The following is an 18,681-nucleotide window of genomic DNA, read 5'->3' as shown; positions in this document are numbered from 1 at the left end:
GTTCAGTTTTGGAAAGTTGTACTTTTCTAAGAATTTGTCTATTTCTTCCACGTTGTCCATTTTATTGGCATATAATTGCTGATAGTAGTCTCTTATGATCCTTTGTGTTTGTGTGTTGTCTGTTGTGATCTCTCCATTTTCATTTCTAATTTTATTGATTTTATTTTTCTCCCTTTGTGTCTTGATGAGTCTGGCTAATGGTTTGTCAATTTTATAAACAAATGGGATATAATTAAAATTAAAAGCTTCTGCACAACAAAAGAAACTATAAGCAAGGTGAAAAGAGCCTTCAGAATGGGAGAAAATAATAGCAAATGAAGCAACTGACAAACAACTAATCTCAAAAATATACAAGCAACTCCTGCAGCTCAATTCCAGAAAAATAAACGACCCAATCAAAAAATGGGCCAAAGAACTAAACAGACATTTCTCTAAAGAAGACATACAGATGGCTAACAAACACATGGAAAGATGCTCAACATCACTCATTATCAGAGAAATGCAAATCAAAACCACAATGAGGTACCATTTCACACCAGTCAGAATGGCAGCAATCCAAAAGTCTACAAGCAGTAAATGCTGGAGAGGATGTGGAGAAAAGGGAACCCTCTCACACTGTTGGTGGGAATTCAAACTAGTACAGCCACTATGGAGAACAGTGTGGAGATTCCTTAAAAAACTGGAAATAGAACTGCCATATGACCCAGCAATCCCACTGCTGGGCATACACACCGAGGAAACCAGAATTGAAAGAGACACGTGTACCCCAATGTTCATCGCAGCACTGTTTATAATAGCCAGGACATGGAAGCAACCTAGATGTCTATCAGCAGATGAATGGATAAGAAAGCTTGGTACATATACACAATGGAATATTACTCAGCCATTAAAAAGAATACATTTGAATCAGTTCTAATGAGGTGGATGAAACTGGAGCCTATTATACAGAGTGAAGTAAGCCAGAAAGAAAAACACCAATACAGTATACTAATGCATATATATGGAATTTAGAAAGATGGTAACGACAACCCTGTATGTGAGACAGCAAAAGAGACAAAGGTGTATAGAACAATCTTTTGGACTCTGTGGGGGTGGGGGAATGATTTGGGAGAATGGCATTAAAATATGTATAATATCATATAAGAAACGAATCGCCAGTCCAGGTTCGAATGAGGATACAGGAAGCTTGGGGCTGGTGCATTGGGATGACCCAGAGGGATGATATGGGGAGGGAGGTGGGAGGGGGGTTCAGGATGGGGAACATGTGTACACCCATGGCGGATACATGTTGATGTATGGCAAAACCAATACAATATTGTAAAGTGAAAAAAAAAAATCATAAGGGACTTAGGGGGTAAAAAAGGCAAGGTGCATGTAAACCAAGCAAGGAAGTAGGAGAAAGCATGAACTTGACAATCAATTTCTTCACTTTTTATGGTGCTGTCTAAAATGGAAACATAGTTAAATATAAATAAAGACAGAAATGAAAAAAATAAAAATATTTGTCACTTGTATATGCATGCATGCTGAGCTGCTTCAGTTTTGTCTGACACTTTGAGGCCCCACGGACTATAGCCTGCCAGGCCCCTCTATCTGTGGGATTCTCTAGGCAAGAATACTAGAGTGGGTTGCCATGCCCTCTTCCAGGGGCTCTTTCTGACCCAGGGATGAAACCTGTGTCTCTTTGTCTCCTGCATCACAGGCAGATTCTTTACCACTGAGCCACAGGGAAGCCTATGTACAAATAAATAGTATGCCTGCTGCTGCTAAGTCACTTCAGTCGTGTCCAACTCTGTGCAACCCCAGAGGTGGCAGCCCACCAGGCTCCCCCATCCCTGGGATTCTCCAGGCAAGAACACTGGAGTGGGTTGCCATTTTCTTCTCCAATGCATGAAAGGGAAAAGTGAAAGTGAAGTTGCTCAGTTGTGTCCGGCTCTTAGTGACCCCATGGACTGCAGCCCACCAGGCTCCTCCGTCCATGGCATTTTCCAGGCAAGAGTACTAGAGTGGGGTGCCATTGCCTTCCCCTATGTTTTAGTAAAAATATTTGGATTTGATTTTTTTCTAGGTCATGGTCTAGTTTTTCTGATTGTACAGGAAATCGAAGTCTTTCTTGTGTGCTTTGTCCTTGACTTATGGTGTGATCATAGTATTGTTATTCACAGGTGAACTTTTCCACTTGTGGGGGATGAAACTTGCCACAGTCCTGGTCTATATGTACATCATGATGATTAATTAATGCTTCCCTGTAAAAATTGTTTTAAAATGCCCAAGAGGATTAATTAGTATGTTTATAACATACTCTGGCAACTTTGGAGAAGAGGCTTCCTATAATACATTGTCCTTTACAACATATCTTGACTTTTTTTCAAGCTAAAATGATATTTTGGATTTTCACTTTGGAAATTGAAAAGATTAAACTAATTTTCCAATTTCTGTTGCATTAAAGCATATTTTAGGAAATTAAAAATTTTAATTGAAGATATTGTTTGAAATATCTATGTCTCTGAACACTTTTAGACTTAATTATAAAGAATAGGAACTAACACTTTTGACAGTATGGAGAGAGGACTATCTAACTTAAAAGCTCTTTTGCTACAAAGTACCTAGAAATTCTGGATGAAATGTTACAAACATATTTGTAATCAAATGCTTTTCTGGGCTCACAGGTAACAAGGGAAATACCTATGGGCTAAAGGTTAAGAGGGAACTGATTATCAGATTTGTGAGCATATGAATGTATGCCAAGGCAGCCCTGAGGAGTTTATTAGTCTCAGTAGCCAAAGGTTTAATGGCCACACTGGGATAGAGGATGGTACCTTTCTGATTTGTAGAAATTAGAACTGAGAACTCTTTATAAAGCCATGTCTCTTGAAGAGTTTTACCCTCTGTGGAAGGGCAGGTTGAAGACAAGGAAGCTTATCTGTCTAAACTTGGGCTTGGGTTGGTGGGAGAAACTGGGATTTACTGTAGTTCATCTTTCATAAAGTTTTGGGACTTGGATTTAATACTTTATGAGTGAGCAGAAAGAGATTCAATAAATAGCATGTTAGTCCTTCAAAAACTTCATGTCAAAGTACCAGAGTGAGCTTCTATGACTGTAGTCATACTTTTCTCAGTCATGACATTATTTTAATTGCATTATTTCTCTGCTCAAGATGTTACTTAGTAATAAGTAGTAAAGTAGTAAAATGACCTAAAGATAGTCAGTAAAAATAAGGGTATGGAGTATTGACATCTGGAAAAAAGTGTGTGAAAGTGTTAGTCATTCAGTCATGTCCAACTCTTTGCAACTCTAAGGGCTGTAGCCCACCTGACTCCTCTGTCCATGGCATTCTCCAGGCAAGATTGCTGGAGTGGATAGCCATTCCCTTCTCCAAGGGGTTCTTCCCGACCCAGGGATTGAACCCAGGTCCTCTGCATTGCAGGCAGATTCTTGACTGTCTGAGCCACCAGGGAAGCCCATTGACATCTGAACCAGCATTATAAGTACTTTAAACATTTCCTCCTCTTATGTAGAATTAACACCTTCGTTCTATCCCTACTAACTTTTCCTTTTTTTCCTCTTTTTTTTTCCACTTGTAGTTTGAGATAAATACTATTTTTCCATTAAAAAAAATTTTTTTTGGCTGCACTTCAGGGACCTTCATTCCCTGAATGAAGAGCTTGAACCCACACTCTCTGCACTGGAAGGTCAAGTCTTAGCCGCTGGACCACCAGAAAAGTCCCAAGATAACTTAAGATTCACATGGTTCTAAGAAATAATGAGAGATTCTGTACGCTTTGAAAAGTTTTCCCTAATGGTAACATCCTGCAAAACTGTAGTACAGTGTCATAGCTAGCATATTGATAGTGATAAGGTCAAGTTTTAGAACATTTCTATCACTAGAAACATCTTTTTTTTATAGGTTACAACCCTTTTATAGACACAACCATTTTCTTTCTTCCCCTTGCCCCTACTTAACCCCTGGCAACTGCTAATTTGTTTTCTATTTCTGTAATTGTGTCATTTCAAAAATATTATATAAAGGGAATGGTATAGTTATGTAACACTTTATGTTGGCTGTTTTCACTCATCATATTTCCCTGGAGGTCCATTCATTTTGTTTTCTGTACCAATAGTTCATTCCTTTTTAATGCCAAGTAGCATTCCATGGTATGGATGAATTCACCATTCATCCATTGAAGAATACCTGGGCTGTTTCCAGTTTTTGATTATGATAAATACAGCTGCTGTAAACATTGATGTACAGGTGTTTGTGTGAACATACGTTTTCCTCTGGGCTATATGCCCAGGAGTGCAGTTGCTGGGTCATCTGATAGTTGCATGTTTAGTTTTACAGAACTGCCAAGCTTTTCTAGAGTGCTATACCATTGTACATTCCCACTAGCAAAGTGTGAGAGATACAGTTTCTCTGCATTCTTGCCTCCTCACTAGGGTTTTTATCATGAAAAGGGCCCTTTTGTGTAAATCTGAATTTTAGAATATAGCCATACCTTGTTTTATTGCATTTTACTTGTTTGCATTTCACAGATACTACATTTTTTACAAATTGAAGTTTTGTACGAACCCTATGTTGAGCAAGCCTATCAGTATCATTTTTCCAACAACATTTGCTCACTTTGTGTTTCTGTGTCACAGTTTGGAACTTTTTCAATATTATATTTGTTATGGTGATCTGTGATCAATGATCATTGATGTTACTATTTTAATTGTTTTGGGGTGAACTATATAAGACAGCCTCCTCGGTTGTGTGGCTTGTGGGATCTTAGTTCCTGGACCAGGGATTGAACCCACAACCTTGGCAGTGAAAGCTTGAAATTTTAACCACTGAACTGCCAGAGAATTCCCCAGCAGCAGGGTTTGAGAGGATTGACAGTAGCCCCTTGCGCCAGGCTTTTTTTTTTTTTTTTGCCTTTGTCAGTTTTTTTAGAGGTTTTCTAGTTTCACTGATAATTTAAAAATAATCGTCTCTTTTTTCATTGATATTCTAATTGTTTTTGTGTTTCTGTTTCATCGATTTCTGTTCTATATGTAATCTTTATTATATATAATACTTTTTTGCTCATGTTGGGTTTATTTTGCTCTTCCTCTTCTAAGTTTTTGAGTTGGACAATGAGATTATTACTTTTCTTCTTTCCTAATGTATGCATTTAGTGCTATAAATTTGTTTCTTAGCTTTCATTGTGACTCACAGATGTTGATATATTGTATTTTCATTTTCATTCAGTTCAGTATACTTTTTTATATCCCTTGAGGCTTTCTCTTTTATCCGTGGATTATTTAGATATGTGTTTTTTAGTATCCAAATGTTTGAAGATTTTTGTGCTCTCTTCCTGTTATTGATCTGTAGGTTGATTTCATTGTGGTGAAACACAATCTATATAATTTCACTTCTCTTAATTTGTTGAGATATGGCTGAACATATATTCTATCTTGGTTTATGTTCTAATACTGTGAAATGTGAACAAAATGACGTGTGTCGTTTCTAGAGGGGAGCCCTTAGAGTTGGTACACTATTTGCCATCTTCCTGTCCTAGGATGGTGGAGCCCTTATTAGCATATGTCCCTATGTTAGGACAGTGTGGAGCTAAGGCTTTTGCCAACCCACATTGTTCATTTATATTTAAACAAGACATAAACCCTTGTTCTTGTAAGCACTGAGACTTTGAGGTTTGCTTATTGATACAGTAGTCTAGTCTTTTATGACTAATGTACCAAGTTAATTTACTCTTTATTTTTTCACTGTATCTTATTCCAATCTGTTGCCCAAAACTGCCTTAAAAGTCCGCTTCTGAGATTGTGGCATGAGCTGCCACAGATACTAATCACTGAGACTCTCCAGATCATTTTTGATTAGCTAGGTACAAGCCATTAAGACTTTTGGACTGCAAAATGCTAGCATATTGAATTTTACTGTGTTTGCATGTAGAAATGTGTACCAAAACTATTTGAATTACTTAGAGTGAGAGGGTTGTTATTTTTTTGAAAATAATATTAGAGAAAGAGGAAATTGGGACCTTTAAGGACAGATACTTTGCATTCTGATTATAATTATACAGTTAATAATACTATATTATATACTTAAAAGTTGCTGAGAAACTAGATGTTCTCACCACAAAAAGAAATGATAATTATGGGATGTGATGGAGGTGTTAGCTAGTGCTACAGTGGTAATCATATTGCAGTATATAAGTGTATTAATTAACACATTGTATACTTTAAATTCATTCAAGTATATGAATAAATAAAACTGGATAAATTCATACAGTTAGATGTCAATTGTATCTCAAGATTTTTTTTAAATGGATAAGGACTAAATATTTTCTTCCTAGAATATGAACATTGCCTTCAGTGTAAAATAAAATGAAATAATTTTGAATAAATTATAATAGTTTTTCAAATTATGCAATTTATCTCATTAAATTTTTTAACAAATAATTTTTATTGCAGTATAGTTGCTTTACAATGTTGTATTAGTTTCTGCTGTATATCAAAGAAAATCAGTTATACATATACATATATTATCTCTTTTTTAGATTTCCTTCCCATTTAGGTCACCACAGAGCACTGAGTAGAGTTCCTTGGGTTATATTGTATGTTCTTATTAGTTGTTTATTTTATACATAGTAATGTTTATTTGTCAATCCCAATCTCCCTGTTTATTTCACCCTCTTACCCCCATGGTAACTATAAGATTGTTTTCTACATCTGTGACCTATCTCTGCTTTACAAATAAGTTCATCTGTACCATTTTTCTAGATTCTACATATAAGTGGTATTATACAGTATTAGTCTTTCTCTTTCTAACTTACTTCACTCTGTATGTCAACTTAAACTTGAAATTTAATTTTTTTATGTAATTTCAATTTTTATAAATTTTAGGAATTTTAAAAAATTTGAAAATAGAAAATTATACAAAGAAGAAAAGTGAAATTCCTTGTTTTCTTACCAACCAGAGAAAACTATTCTGAGATATTTCCTTCATTTTTTTCCCTTGTATGCATGTGAACTTTTTTTCCTTTGGTATAATTGGCATCAGTATGTTTTGTTGTTCAGTTGCCAAGTCGTGTCTGACTGTTTGCAACCCCATGGACTGCAGCACGCCAGGCTCCTCTATGCTCTGTTATCTCCTGGAGTTTGCTGAAATTCATGACCATTGAATCGGTGATGCTATTAATGTCTAACCATGTCATCATCCGGAGAAGGCAATGGCACCCCACTCCAGTACTCTTGCCTGGAGAATCCCATGGATGGAGGAGCCTGGAAGGCTGCAGTCCATGGGGTCACTGAGGGTTGGACACGACTGAGCGGCTTCACTTTCACTTTTCACTTTCATGCATTGGAGAAGGCAATGGCAACCCACTCCAGTGTTCTTGCCTGGAGAATCCCAGGGACGGGGGTGCCTGGTGGGCTGCCGTCTATGGGGTCACACAGAGTCGGACACAACTGAAGTGACTTAGCAGCAGCAGCAGCAGCAGCAGCATGTCATCATCTGCCATCCCCTTCTCCTTTGGCCTTCAGTCTTTCCCAGCATCAGGGCCTTTTTCAATGAGTCAGCTCTTTGTATCAGGTGGCCAAAGTATTGGAGTTTCAGCTTCAGCATCAGTCCTTCCAATGAAATTCAGGGTTGATTTTCTTTAAAATTGACTGGTTTGATCTCCTTGCAGTCCAAGGGACTCTCCAGTATCACAGTTCAAAAGCATCAGTTCTTCAGTACTCACTCTTCTTTATGGTCAGCTCTCAGATCCATACATGACTACTGGAAAAACCATAGCTTTGACCGTAATGGACTTTTGTCAGTAAAATGATGTTTCTGCTTTTTAATACGCTGTCTGGGTTTTTCAGAGCTTTCCTTCCAAGGAGCAAGCATCTTTTAATTTCATGGCTGAATCACTGTCTGCAATGATTTTGGAGCCCAAGAAAATAAAATCTGTTATTGCTTCTACTTTTTCCCATTTGCCATGAAGTGATGGGACCTGATGTCATGAGCTTAGTTTTTTGAAAGTTTTAAGCTAGCTTTTTCACTGTCCTCTTTTACCCTCATCAGGAGGCTCTTTAGTTCCTCTTCCTCATGTATTGACTCTTTTATCATTATGAACATATCTTAATCTCTAGGAATATTTCTTGCCTTTAAGTCTGTTTCAGCTGAGAGTGGTATAGGAACTCCAGTTTTCTTGTGATGACTGTCTGCATGGTATATATATCCATTCTTTTACTTTCAGCTTCTTTGTCTTTTTGTATCTAAGTTGTGTGTCTCTTGTGGACGGAGTATAGTTGGGTCTATTTTTATCCAGTTTGACAATCTCTGTGTTTAACTTATTTATATTTATTGTATTTACAATATATATTTACATTTTAATTGGAAATTTACAAATTAATTGGAGATAACTTAGATTTATAAATAGCCATTTTGTTGTTTTCTCTGTATCTCATATATATTTTTGTTCCTCTGCTCCCCCTTTATGTGTCAAATAAATACTTTTTAGGATACCACTTCAGTTCCTCTTGATTTAAAAATGTAGTTGAGTGTTTTTAAAGGATTGCATGAGGGATTACAGTGTACATCATAACCTCTCACTGTACACTTCAGATTACTAACTTAATTCTGCTAAAATAGTGAACCTTTGTTCCATCCTAGCTCCATTATCTCTCCCCTGCCTTTATATATATATATGCCTCATATGTGTTTTATATGTATGGTACATATATATGTTTGTTCTATGTGTATATCAATTTCACTTTAATGTGTCAAAGTCTGAATCTCTTGTCTTTATCTTATTTGGGATTCATTACTCATCTTTGATTTGTACCTTGTCCTCAAATTTTGAAAAATTTGACCAGTATTTACATATTTTTCTGCCTCCCTTTTCCTTCTGATACTCTCATTACATGTATTTTGATTCACTTAATGCTGACACACAGGTCTCTGAGTCTCTTGTTTATTTTCTTCAAACGTTTTTGTTTCTGTTCTTCAAATTGGATAAGTTTTATTCATCTGTCTTTAGTTCACTGATTCTTTCTCTGCTATTTTGAATCTTCTTTTGTACCCCTCTACTGAATTTTTTATTTTGGTGACTATAGTTGTCAACTTCAGAATGTCAGGGTTTTTTTTTTTTTAATTAAAAAAAGTTATTCGTTAAGATTCTCTGTTGAGATTCTCTACTTGTTTATATGAGTCACTATCATCATACTTTCCCTTAATTCTTTGAGCATTGTTCTCATTAGTTCATTGAAGATATTTTAAATAACTGCTTTGATGTCTTTGCTAAATCTAGTATCTTGGAATCATGAAAGACTCTATTGCTTGCTTTTTCTCTTCTTATTATGAGTCACATTTTCCTATTTTTTTTGTTTCATATTTTTTTTGAAAATTGGAAACTTTAATAACATATTATAGCAGCTGTGGATTCTGATGGCATCCTTCCTATCCCTAAAACTTGTCATTCCTGATTTTTGTTTAGAATTTGCCTAGAGTAAATCTGTGAAATATGTTTGTCCTGTAGTGTGTGGAAACAATGATCTTTGCTCCATTTATTATCATTGTTGTTGTTTGTTTTTAAGGCTAGTTTCCTGTGTCACCCCTCGTATCAGTCAACAATTAGTCAGAAATTGTGCTTAAATACAGAGAGCCACTAAGGCTTTCCGCTTCCGCTGACAGATATGTGTATAGATTGGGTAGTGCATTCAAAATTCAGGTCATTTTAAAATTTGTCCCTGTTTTTATGTTCCTTTGAGACTTCTTGTATTTCCATCCAGGTGTCTTGCTGAAAGTATTACTTTTGTTTCAGGTTTGGAGGACTTGTTAACAAAAGTCACTTGTTACACACAATAAACAATTTCAATATTTAATTGAGGATTAGTTGACTTAATTTCAATATACAGTCATTAAAAGAGAAATAGAAACAATAGTGAAAAGTACAGCACATACATCACCAAATTGGGCCAACCAGTGTGCACATGTGTGTGCTTAGTCGTGTCTGACTCTGTGACCCCATGGACTGAGCCTGCCTGGCTCCTCTGTCCATGGGATTTTCCAGGTAAGAATACTGGAGTGAGTAGCCATTCCCTTCTCCAGGGGATCTTCCCAAACCAGGAATCAAACCCAGATCTCCTATACTGCAGGTGGATTCTTCACCAGGGAAGCCTGATCAACATGTAGACTTAAAAACAGCCCTAAGAAATCCCATGTGACAGCTATTTGGAGTCCCAGTTGGGAAAAGGTCCTGGGCAGTACATCCACTCCATGGATAAGACCTCAAATTGCAGTTTCTGGGGCTCCCACTTATAACCCCAGACTGCAGACTGATATCATCCGTTTGCATGCAAAAATTCACCTCTGGTTTTACTTTAACATTGTTACAATGCTGTTTGTTTTATATTGTGAGTCATAGGATTTTGTCAAACCTTGCTGCAGTTGGTCAAACCTCCAGGTACTCAAGAGTTCCAAGACCCACTCCCTTTCTTATCTGAAGTGCTGCCTGACTCTCTGTTTTTGCAGGCAAGCACGGAATTTGGTCAGTGTCCAGGCAGGTTAGAAGCAAAATCAGGGGCCTGCTATCCTGCTTCTGAAGCCTGAACAAGACTTCCTGCATGTTAATTTCCTTGATACCAGGAGTGTGTGGCTAGTTTGGGATTTCTCCAATCTCTCTTGCACATGCTTGTAGCCCCTGTTTATCTAGGATTACATGAAGAGTGTATTAAGTTGATCTGTGGCTGCCTCTCCTCTACAATCTCTCTGTTAAGTCCCCTACTAATTTGACAGTCTGCTTGTTCTTGTACTAATAGAGATTTCAACCTCACACTTGCTTGGATAGCTTCCGAATTTTTCCCTTCACTTCTGGGATGCTGCTGCTGCTAAGTTGCTTCAGTAGTGTCCGACTCTGTGCAACCCCATAGACGGCAGCCCACCAGGCTCCCCCATCCCTGGGATCCTCCAGGCAAGAATACTGGAGTGGGTTGCCATTTCCTTCTCCAGTGCACGAAAGTGAAAAGTGAAAGTGAAGTCGCTCAGTCGTGTCCGACTCCTAGCAACCCCATGGACTGCAGCCCACCAGGCTCCTCCGTCCATGGGATTTGCCAGGCAAGAGTACTGGAGTGGGGTGCCATTGCCTCCTGGGATAGGTTTTCTGTTTTCTACTCTGAATCAACTCAGCTCTGCTCTGTCAGCCTCACTGCTAGTTTTCATGGCCTGTTCCACCTTTGCAGAACTACTACACTGACCTAACTTGTGGGGAAGAATGAGTAATGGGAGCAGCCCCAGGAAAGGATGCCACAGACTTCTGATATTCATACCCAGATTCAGTAGATTTTCCTGATGAAATACTTCTCATTTTATTGTATGCCTATGGTCAATTTCCAGTCAATTGAGATGATTGTTTTTGACAGTTTTTTCCCCCCCAGCTAGATGTTTGATTTTGCAGAATATTTGCCAGAATTCTCACTCCATCATCCTGGAAGCATCCTTTACTTCCTTTTGGTGTTTTTTTTGAAATGTTTATTTTATGTGGTTTTTCATATAAAGACGTACAGAATATTGCACAAAAAGGGTATGATTTTAAAGTCCATTTAAATTTTATTTTCTAAGATACTACAATTCAGCTCATTTAGTGATGATTATAATTAAACAGAAAATTAATTTTTTATTGTTGCAGATTTCAAGTTCCACCTATAAAGACAGGAATGAAGAGTAAAAGACAGTTTGCACATCTGCCTGATGCAGAGAGCTGATAGCAGGTAAAAAATAAAAAAAGTCAAGAAGGTACAAAAACTCTTTTACTACCTCATCAAAATAGAGTTGATGAGTGATAATATTCATAGAATATTTAAGCCTTTATGCTCAGCAAAAACTGTTTTTCAGGATAAACAGCCTCTTATCACCTGTCATCAGACAATATAAAATGAAGTTGTATAGATACGTGTGTCATTGGCACTGTATCTGGATAGTACAATTATAGGTGGTTTTAGATTTCTACTTTGTAAAAGTCTGTATATTCCAAGTTTTATACAATGAACAGGTTTATTACAGCAGTGAGGAATAATACAAAAATTTTAAATTTTTTAAAAAGCACATATACATATTGAAAAATACAGACAAAATATTAACCAAAATTACATACCTATACAAATTAACCAGAGACCCATCCAAAGGACCATCCCTCTAGATGGGCCCATCCTAAAAGAAATCAGTCCTGAAAATTCACTGGAAGGACTGATGCTGAAGCTGAAACTCCAATACTTTGGCCACCTGATGCGAAGAACTGACTCCTTGGAAAAGACCCTGATGCTGGGAAAGATTGAAAGCAGGAGGAGAAAGGGACGAGAGGATGAGATGGTTGGATGGCATCACCAATTCTATGGACATGAGTTTGAGCAAGCTCCAGGAATTGGTGATGGACAGGGAACCCTGGTGTACTGCAGTTCATGGGGTCACAAAGAGTCAGCCATGACTGAGCAGCTGAACTTAACTGAACTGATACAAATTAAAATATATAATTGGGATCATTCTGTACAAATGGCTTTAACTTTTAGATTTAACCACATATTGGATCACTGTCTTCTGAAACAAAGAATCTTTAACCTTTAATTTTAAAAAACAACTCACTGACATTTCAAATCCACAGTTTCATACTTTTATAGATTAGTTCAATTAGTATTTCTTAGTACTCAGTCTGTGCCAGAGACCATGATGTTTCTGAAGAACTTGGAGTCCCGTGGAAAAACATCATATATAAACAAATCACTGTGATTCAGGTTATATGAACAGTTTTAGCAAGGTACAGAAGTATTATCTGGAAGTAAAGATTTAGTGTGCACCACAGTATCCTTCTAACTGATCTCTCTCCTAGTCTTACATGCCTTCATTCTATTCAGGGCTATAGGTATAGTGGTTTTTCTAAGATGCACATCTGATCAGTTTAAAACCCTTTATGAATGGTATTCCAGTAACCTTAGAATAAAGCTTGACTGCCTTTCAATGTGGCCTTTTGTATATGTTAATTATCCTCTCATCTGTCTTTATCAAGTTCCCTTCAGTCTCTAGTCTTTTTTGAAGTCAGCTTTCTTTATATATGTCATTTCCTTTTGTTTTGGGGCTTTTTTTTTACTTCATTTTACCTAGAATTGTTTTCCCTCTTCTATGCCTGGTTGTCTTTTATTTATGTATTTTAAAATATATATTAATGTATTATGTCTATTTGCATGTATATTTTGTTTATATTTCTCATTTAGGCATGCCTTTACTGTAAGTTTGACGGGGCTGATACAGCTCTTATATTCATCTACTGCTCACCAGAGTAACAGTAGTAGTAGTTAAAATGTGGAAACACTGAGCTCCCCCCCAAGTGACTCCTCATACCTTAGCTCTCCTGGCTTCTCTTGTAGGATTCCCAGGGCCTTCCCATAATCCAGCAATGAAAGGTTTATATCTGATAGAGAAAGGTCCTGATCCAGCACTATGGTTGGTGACCAGTGTTATCATTGTAACTATCACCTCTGGATAGATACCTCTAGTATGTACTCTTGTACTGTCCTTCACATTCCTCAGAGTCCCTTGGACTGCAAGGAGATCAAACCAGTCCATCCTAAAGGAAATTAGTCCTGAATATTCATTGGAAGAACTGATGCTGAAGCTGAAACTCCAATACTTTGGCCACCTGATGGGAAGAACTGACTCATTGCAAAAGACCCTGTTGCTGGGAAAGATCAAGGCAGGAGGAGAAGGGGACAACAGAGGATGAGATGGTTGAATGGCATCACCGACTCGATGGACATGAGTTTGAGCAAGCTCTGGGAGTTGGTGATGGACAAGGAAGCCTTGTGTGCTGCAGTCCATGGGATCACAAAGAGTAGAATACAACTGAGCGACTGAACTGAACTATTTATATTATTGGGCTTCCCAGGTGGCGCAAGTAGTAAAGAACCCACCTGCTAATGCAGAAGACATAAGAGGTTAAATCCCTGGGTCAGGAAGATTCCTTGGAGGAGGGCACAGCAACCCACACCAGTATTCTTGCCTGGAGAATTCTATGGATAGAATTCATATGCCTGTCGAGCTACAGTCCATGGGGTCACAGAGAGTCGGACATGACTGTGATTAACACTTTCACTTTTATCTATATTATTTGCTATTGTAACTCTAGTACAAAGGTCAGTATTTGACATATAATAATGGGTACCCAGTGATTGAATGGATGGTTGATGGATAGAGAAATGAGTGAGTAAATGAATTATCAGTGTCACTTAAAATCAGCAGAGTAGATGTGCTCAACCACAGATAACATATAGAGTTAAGGTAACACTAACAAAAGAATCATGGCATCAGTAGAAGAAAATCCAGTAAAACTCAAATTTAGAAGGAAAGGTCAAATAATGTGTGAAGCAGAAGAAAGTAGTATCAGTATTTTGGGTATAAAGAGTTGTTAAGAATCATAATAGTTTAACAGTATGAAATACATTTGAACTAATTGAAAATAACAATTTGTGAAGTTGATCTAAAGTAACTATATAGAGTAAATATACAGTGTTAAATGAACATTTTAAAAAATGAAAAGAAAGTAGAATCAATAACTAAGGTTATACCTAGTAAATCTATAAAAGAAGAGGAAATTAAACCTAAAGCTACGAAAGGGAAAGAAATGATAAAGACTAGAGCATAAATTAATGAAATTGAAAACAGAGGAAAAAGTAGAGAAAATCAACAAAGCCAAAGTTGGTTCTCTGAAAAAATTGATAAAGTTGATAGGCCGAGAATCTGGTTAACCAAGAGGAATGATAGGTGACATGTCTTACCAATATCAGCAGTGGAAGAGGGTTCATCACTGCTGATCCCCTGAATATTAAAAAGATAATAAAGAAATACTGTGAACAACTCTATGCCCAAAATACAATAATTTAGTTAAAATAGACCAATTTCTTGAAAAACACAAACTACCAAACCTCACACAAGAAGAAACATATAGCTGGAATAGCTCTATACCTATTAAAGAAATTGAATTTATAGTTAAGAACCTTCCATAAAAAGAAAACTCAATGTAGACAGTGTCAGTGGTGAATTCTAGCAACCGTTTATGTAAGAAATAGTATCATTCCTTCCAGAAAATAAGAAGGATCACTTCCCAACTCATTTTATGAGATTAGTATTACCAAAATACCAAAACCAGATAGAAACATTCTAGGAAAAGACTAATATCTGTCATGAACATAGAAATAAAGAGTTGAAACAAAATATTAGCATATGAGATTCAGCAATTTTTAAAAGACATTATGCATTATGACCAAGTGAGGTTCATTCCAGGAATGCATGGCTGGTTCAGCATGTTAAAAAAAAGAAAAATCAATCAATATATTTTATCATCTTAGACCAAATATGAAAAACCATATAATCATCTCAATAGATGCAGAAAAAGTATTTGACAGAATTCGACATTCTTTCATAATAAATCTCTCAGCAAGTTAGAAATAGAACTTATTCTACTTCCTTAGAAGAAACTATGAAAAACCTCCAACTAACATTGTACTTAATGATGACTGAATGCCTTCCACCTAAAATTAGAAACTAGGTAAAAATGTCTTCTCTCACTGTTCTTACTCAACATTTTCAGTTCAGTTCAGTCGCTCAGTCATGTCTGACTTTTTGCGACCTCATGAATCGCAGCACGCCAGGCCTCCCTGTCCATCACCAACTCCCGGAGTTCACTCAAACTCATGTCCATCGAGTCGGTGATGCCATCCAACCATCTCATCCTCTGTCGTCCCCTTCTCCTCCTGCCCCTAATCTCTCCCAGCATCAGGGTCTTCTCCACTGAGTCAACTCTTCACATGAGGCAGCCAAAGTATTGGAGTTTCAGCTTTAGCATCAGTCCTTCCAATGAACACCCAGGACTGGTCTCCTTTAGAATGGACTGGTTGGACCTCCTTGCAGTCCAAGGGACTCTCAAGAGTCTTCTCCATCACCACAGTTCAAAAGCACCAATTCTCCACCGCTCAGCTTTATTCACAGTCCAACTCTCACATCCATGACCACTGGAAAAACCATAGCCTTGACTAGATGGACCTTTATTGGCAAAGTAACATCTCTGCTTTTCAATATGCTATCTAGGTTGGTCATAACTTTTCTTCCAAGGAGTAAGCGTCTTTTAATTTCATGGCTGCAATCACCATCTGTAGTGATTTTGGAGCCTCCAAAAATAAAGTCTGACACTGTTTCCACTGTTTCCCCACCTATTTTCCATGAAGTGATGGGACCAGATGCCATGATCTTCATTTTCTGAATGTTGAGCTTTAAGCCAACTTGTTCACTCTCCTCTTTCACTTTCATCAAGAGGCTTTTTAGTTCCTCTTCACTTTCTGCCATAAGGGTGGTATACCCAAGTAAGACGGTAGGTGTTGTGAGAGGGCATCAGAGGGCAGACACACTGAAACCATAATCACAGTAAACTAGCCAATCTGATCACATGGACCATAGCCTTGTCTAACTAAATGAAACTAAGCCATGCCATGTGGGTCCACCCAGGATGGGTGGTTCATGGTGGAGAGGTCTGACAGAATGTGGTCCACTGGAGAAGGGAATGGCAAACCACTTCAGTATTCTTGCCTTGAGAACCCCATGAACAGTATGAAAAGGCAAAATGATAGGATACTGAAAGAGAAATTCCCCAGGTCAGTAGGTGCCCAATATACTACTGGAGATCAGTGGAGAAATAACTCCAGAAAGAATGAAGGGATGGAGCCAAAGCAAAAACAATAGCCAGCTGTGGATGTGACTGGTGATAGAAGCAAGGTCCGATGCTGTAAAGAGCAATATTGCATAGGAACCTGGAATGTCAGGTCCATGAATCAAGGCAAACTGGAAGTGGTCAAACAAGAGATGGCAAGAGTGAACGTCAACATTCTAGGAATCAGTGAACTAAAATGGACTGGAATGGGTGAATTTAACTCAGATGACCATTATATCTACTACTGTGGGCAGGAATTCCTTAGAAGAAATGGAGTAGCCTTCATGGTCAACAAAAGAGTCCGAAATGCAGTACTTGGATGCAATCTCAAAAACGACAAAATGATCTCCGTTCGTTTCCAAGACAAACCATTCAATATCACAGTGATCCAAGTCTATGCCCCAACCAGTAACGCTGAAGAAGCTGAAGTTGAACGGTTCTATGAAGACCTACAAGACCTTTTAGAACTAACACCCAAAAAAGATGTCCTTTTCACTACAGGGGACTGGAATGCAAAAGTAGGAAGTCAAGAAACACTTGGAGTAACAGACAAATTTGGCCTTGGAGTACAGAATGAAGCAGGGCAAAGGCTAATAGAGTTTTGCCAAGAAAATGCACTGGTCATAGCAAACACCCTCTTCCAACAACACAAGAGAAGACTCTACACATGGACATCACCAAATGGTCAACACCGAAATCAGATTGATTATATTCTTTACAGCCAAAGATGGAGAAGCTCTGTACAGTCAGCAAAAACAAAACCCGGAGCTGACTGTGGCTAAGATCATGAACTCCTTATTGTAAAATTCAGACTTAAATTGAAGATAGTAGGGAAAACCACTAGACCATTCAGGCATGACTCAACATTTTACTAGAAGTTTAAGTGCAGTAAGTGCAACAGACTTGAAATAAAAGGCATATACATTAGGAGAACAGGAAATAGAAACTAACTTTATTGCCAATAGACATGATTATTCATTTAGAAAATCTCAGATAATCTACAAAAATTTCTAGATTTAATGAGTGAATTTAGTGGTGTCTCGGTGGTAAAAAATCTGCCTGCCAATAAGGGAGATGCAGATTTGATCCCTGGGTTGGGAAGATCCCCTGGAGAAGGAAATGGGAACCACTCCAGTGTTCTTGCCTGGGAAATCCCATGGACAGAGGAGCTTGGCAGGCTACAGTCCATAGGGCCACAAAAGAGTTGGACACGACTTAGCGACTAAATAACAATGATAACAAAATTGAAAATTATTTGAAGCTAAAAGAAACATTTATATACACTAGCAAAGAACAATTGGAATTGAAATTTTAAAAATAACATTTACATCAGAACTTCCCAATAATGAAGTACGTAGGTATAAATCTAACAAATATGTAGGCTCTATATGCTAACAAATGTAACACATTAACAAAAGAAGTCTAAATAAATGTTTATAGATTGGAAGACTCAATATTATTGAGGTCTCCGTTCTCTCAAATGAAAAACCCCAGAATACTTTTTCATAGATGAGGAAATAGACAAACTGATTTTAAAATTTGTATGGAAAAAACAAAGGATTTAGAATAGCCAAAATAATTCTGAAAAAGAACAAAGCTGGAAGACATACATTACTCAATTTCAAGACTTACTATAAATCTGTAGTAATCAAGACAGTCTGAGATTTGCCAAGGATAGACATTTAGATAAATGGAACAGAAAATAGCTCAGATATAAATTCATACAAATATTGTGAACTCATTTTTGACAAAGGTGCAAATGCAAAAATAATTTAATGGAGAAAAATTCATCTTCAACAAATGGTACTGGAACAATTAGATGTCCATAAGCAGAAAATGAATGAACCTTGAAACAAAACACACTATTTACAGAAATTACCTCAAAATGGATCATAGAACTAAATATAAAACTGTAGAATTTGTAGAAGAAAACATCTGGGTGGGTTTTTTCCCTAGAGGAAATCT

General features: G+C 37.4%; 1 protein-coding gene across 7 annotated transcripts in view; it reads left to right on the top strand.

The window, feature by feature from the left end:
* Positions 1-18,681, top strand: part of GRAMD1C (GRAM domain containing 1C) — a 99,358-nt gene that overhangs the window by 13,246 nt on the left and 67,431 nt on the right. For 5 of the 7 annotated variants that reach the window (XM_086405596.1, XM_086405561.1, XM_086405580.1 and 2 more), the window contains exon 2: positions 11,656-11,737. The exons of the other annotated variants lie outside the window; for them this stretch is intronic. In XM_086405596.1, coding sequence (XP_086261722.1) covers positions 11,718-11,737 — 20 coding nt within the window. In that variant the 5' untranslated portion in view covers positions 11,656-11,717. The remainder of the gene's footprint in view (positions 1-11,655; positions 11,738-18,681) is intronic. 7 annotated transcript variants of the gene reach the window in all.

Source organism: Bos grunniens, chromosome 1 (genome assembly GCF_055505025.1).
Source record: "Bos grunniens cultivar Pamir isolate PY7600 chromosome 1, Bosgru_T2T1.0, whole genome shotgun sequence".
NCBI lineage: Eukaryota > Metazoa > Chordata > Mammalia > Artiodactyla > Bovidae > Bos > Bos grunniens.
Note: the sequence above shows the minus strand (reverse complement) of the source record. Positions and strands in the feature narration are given on the sequence as shown.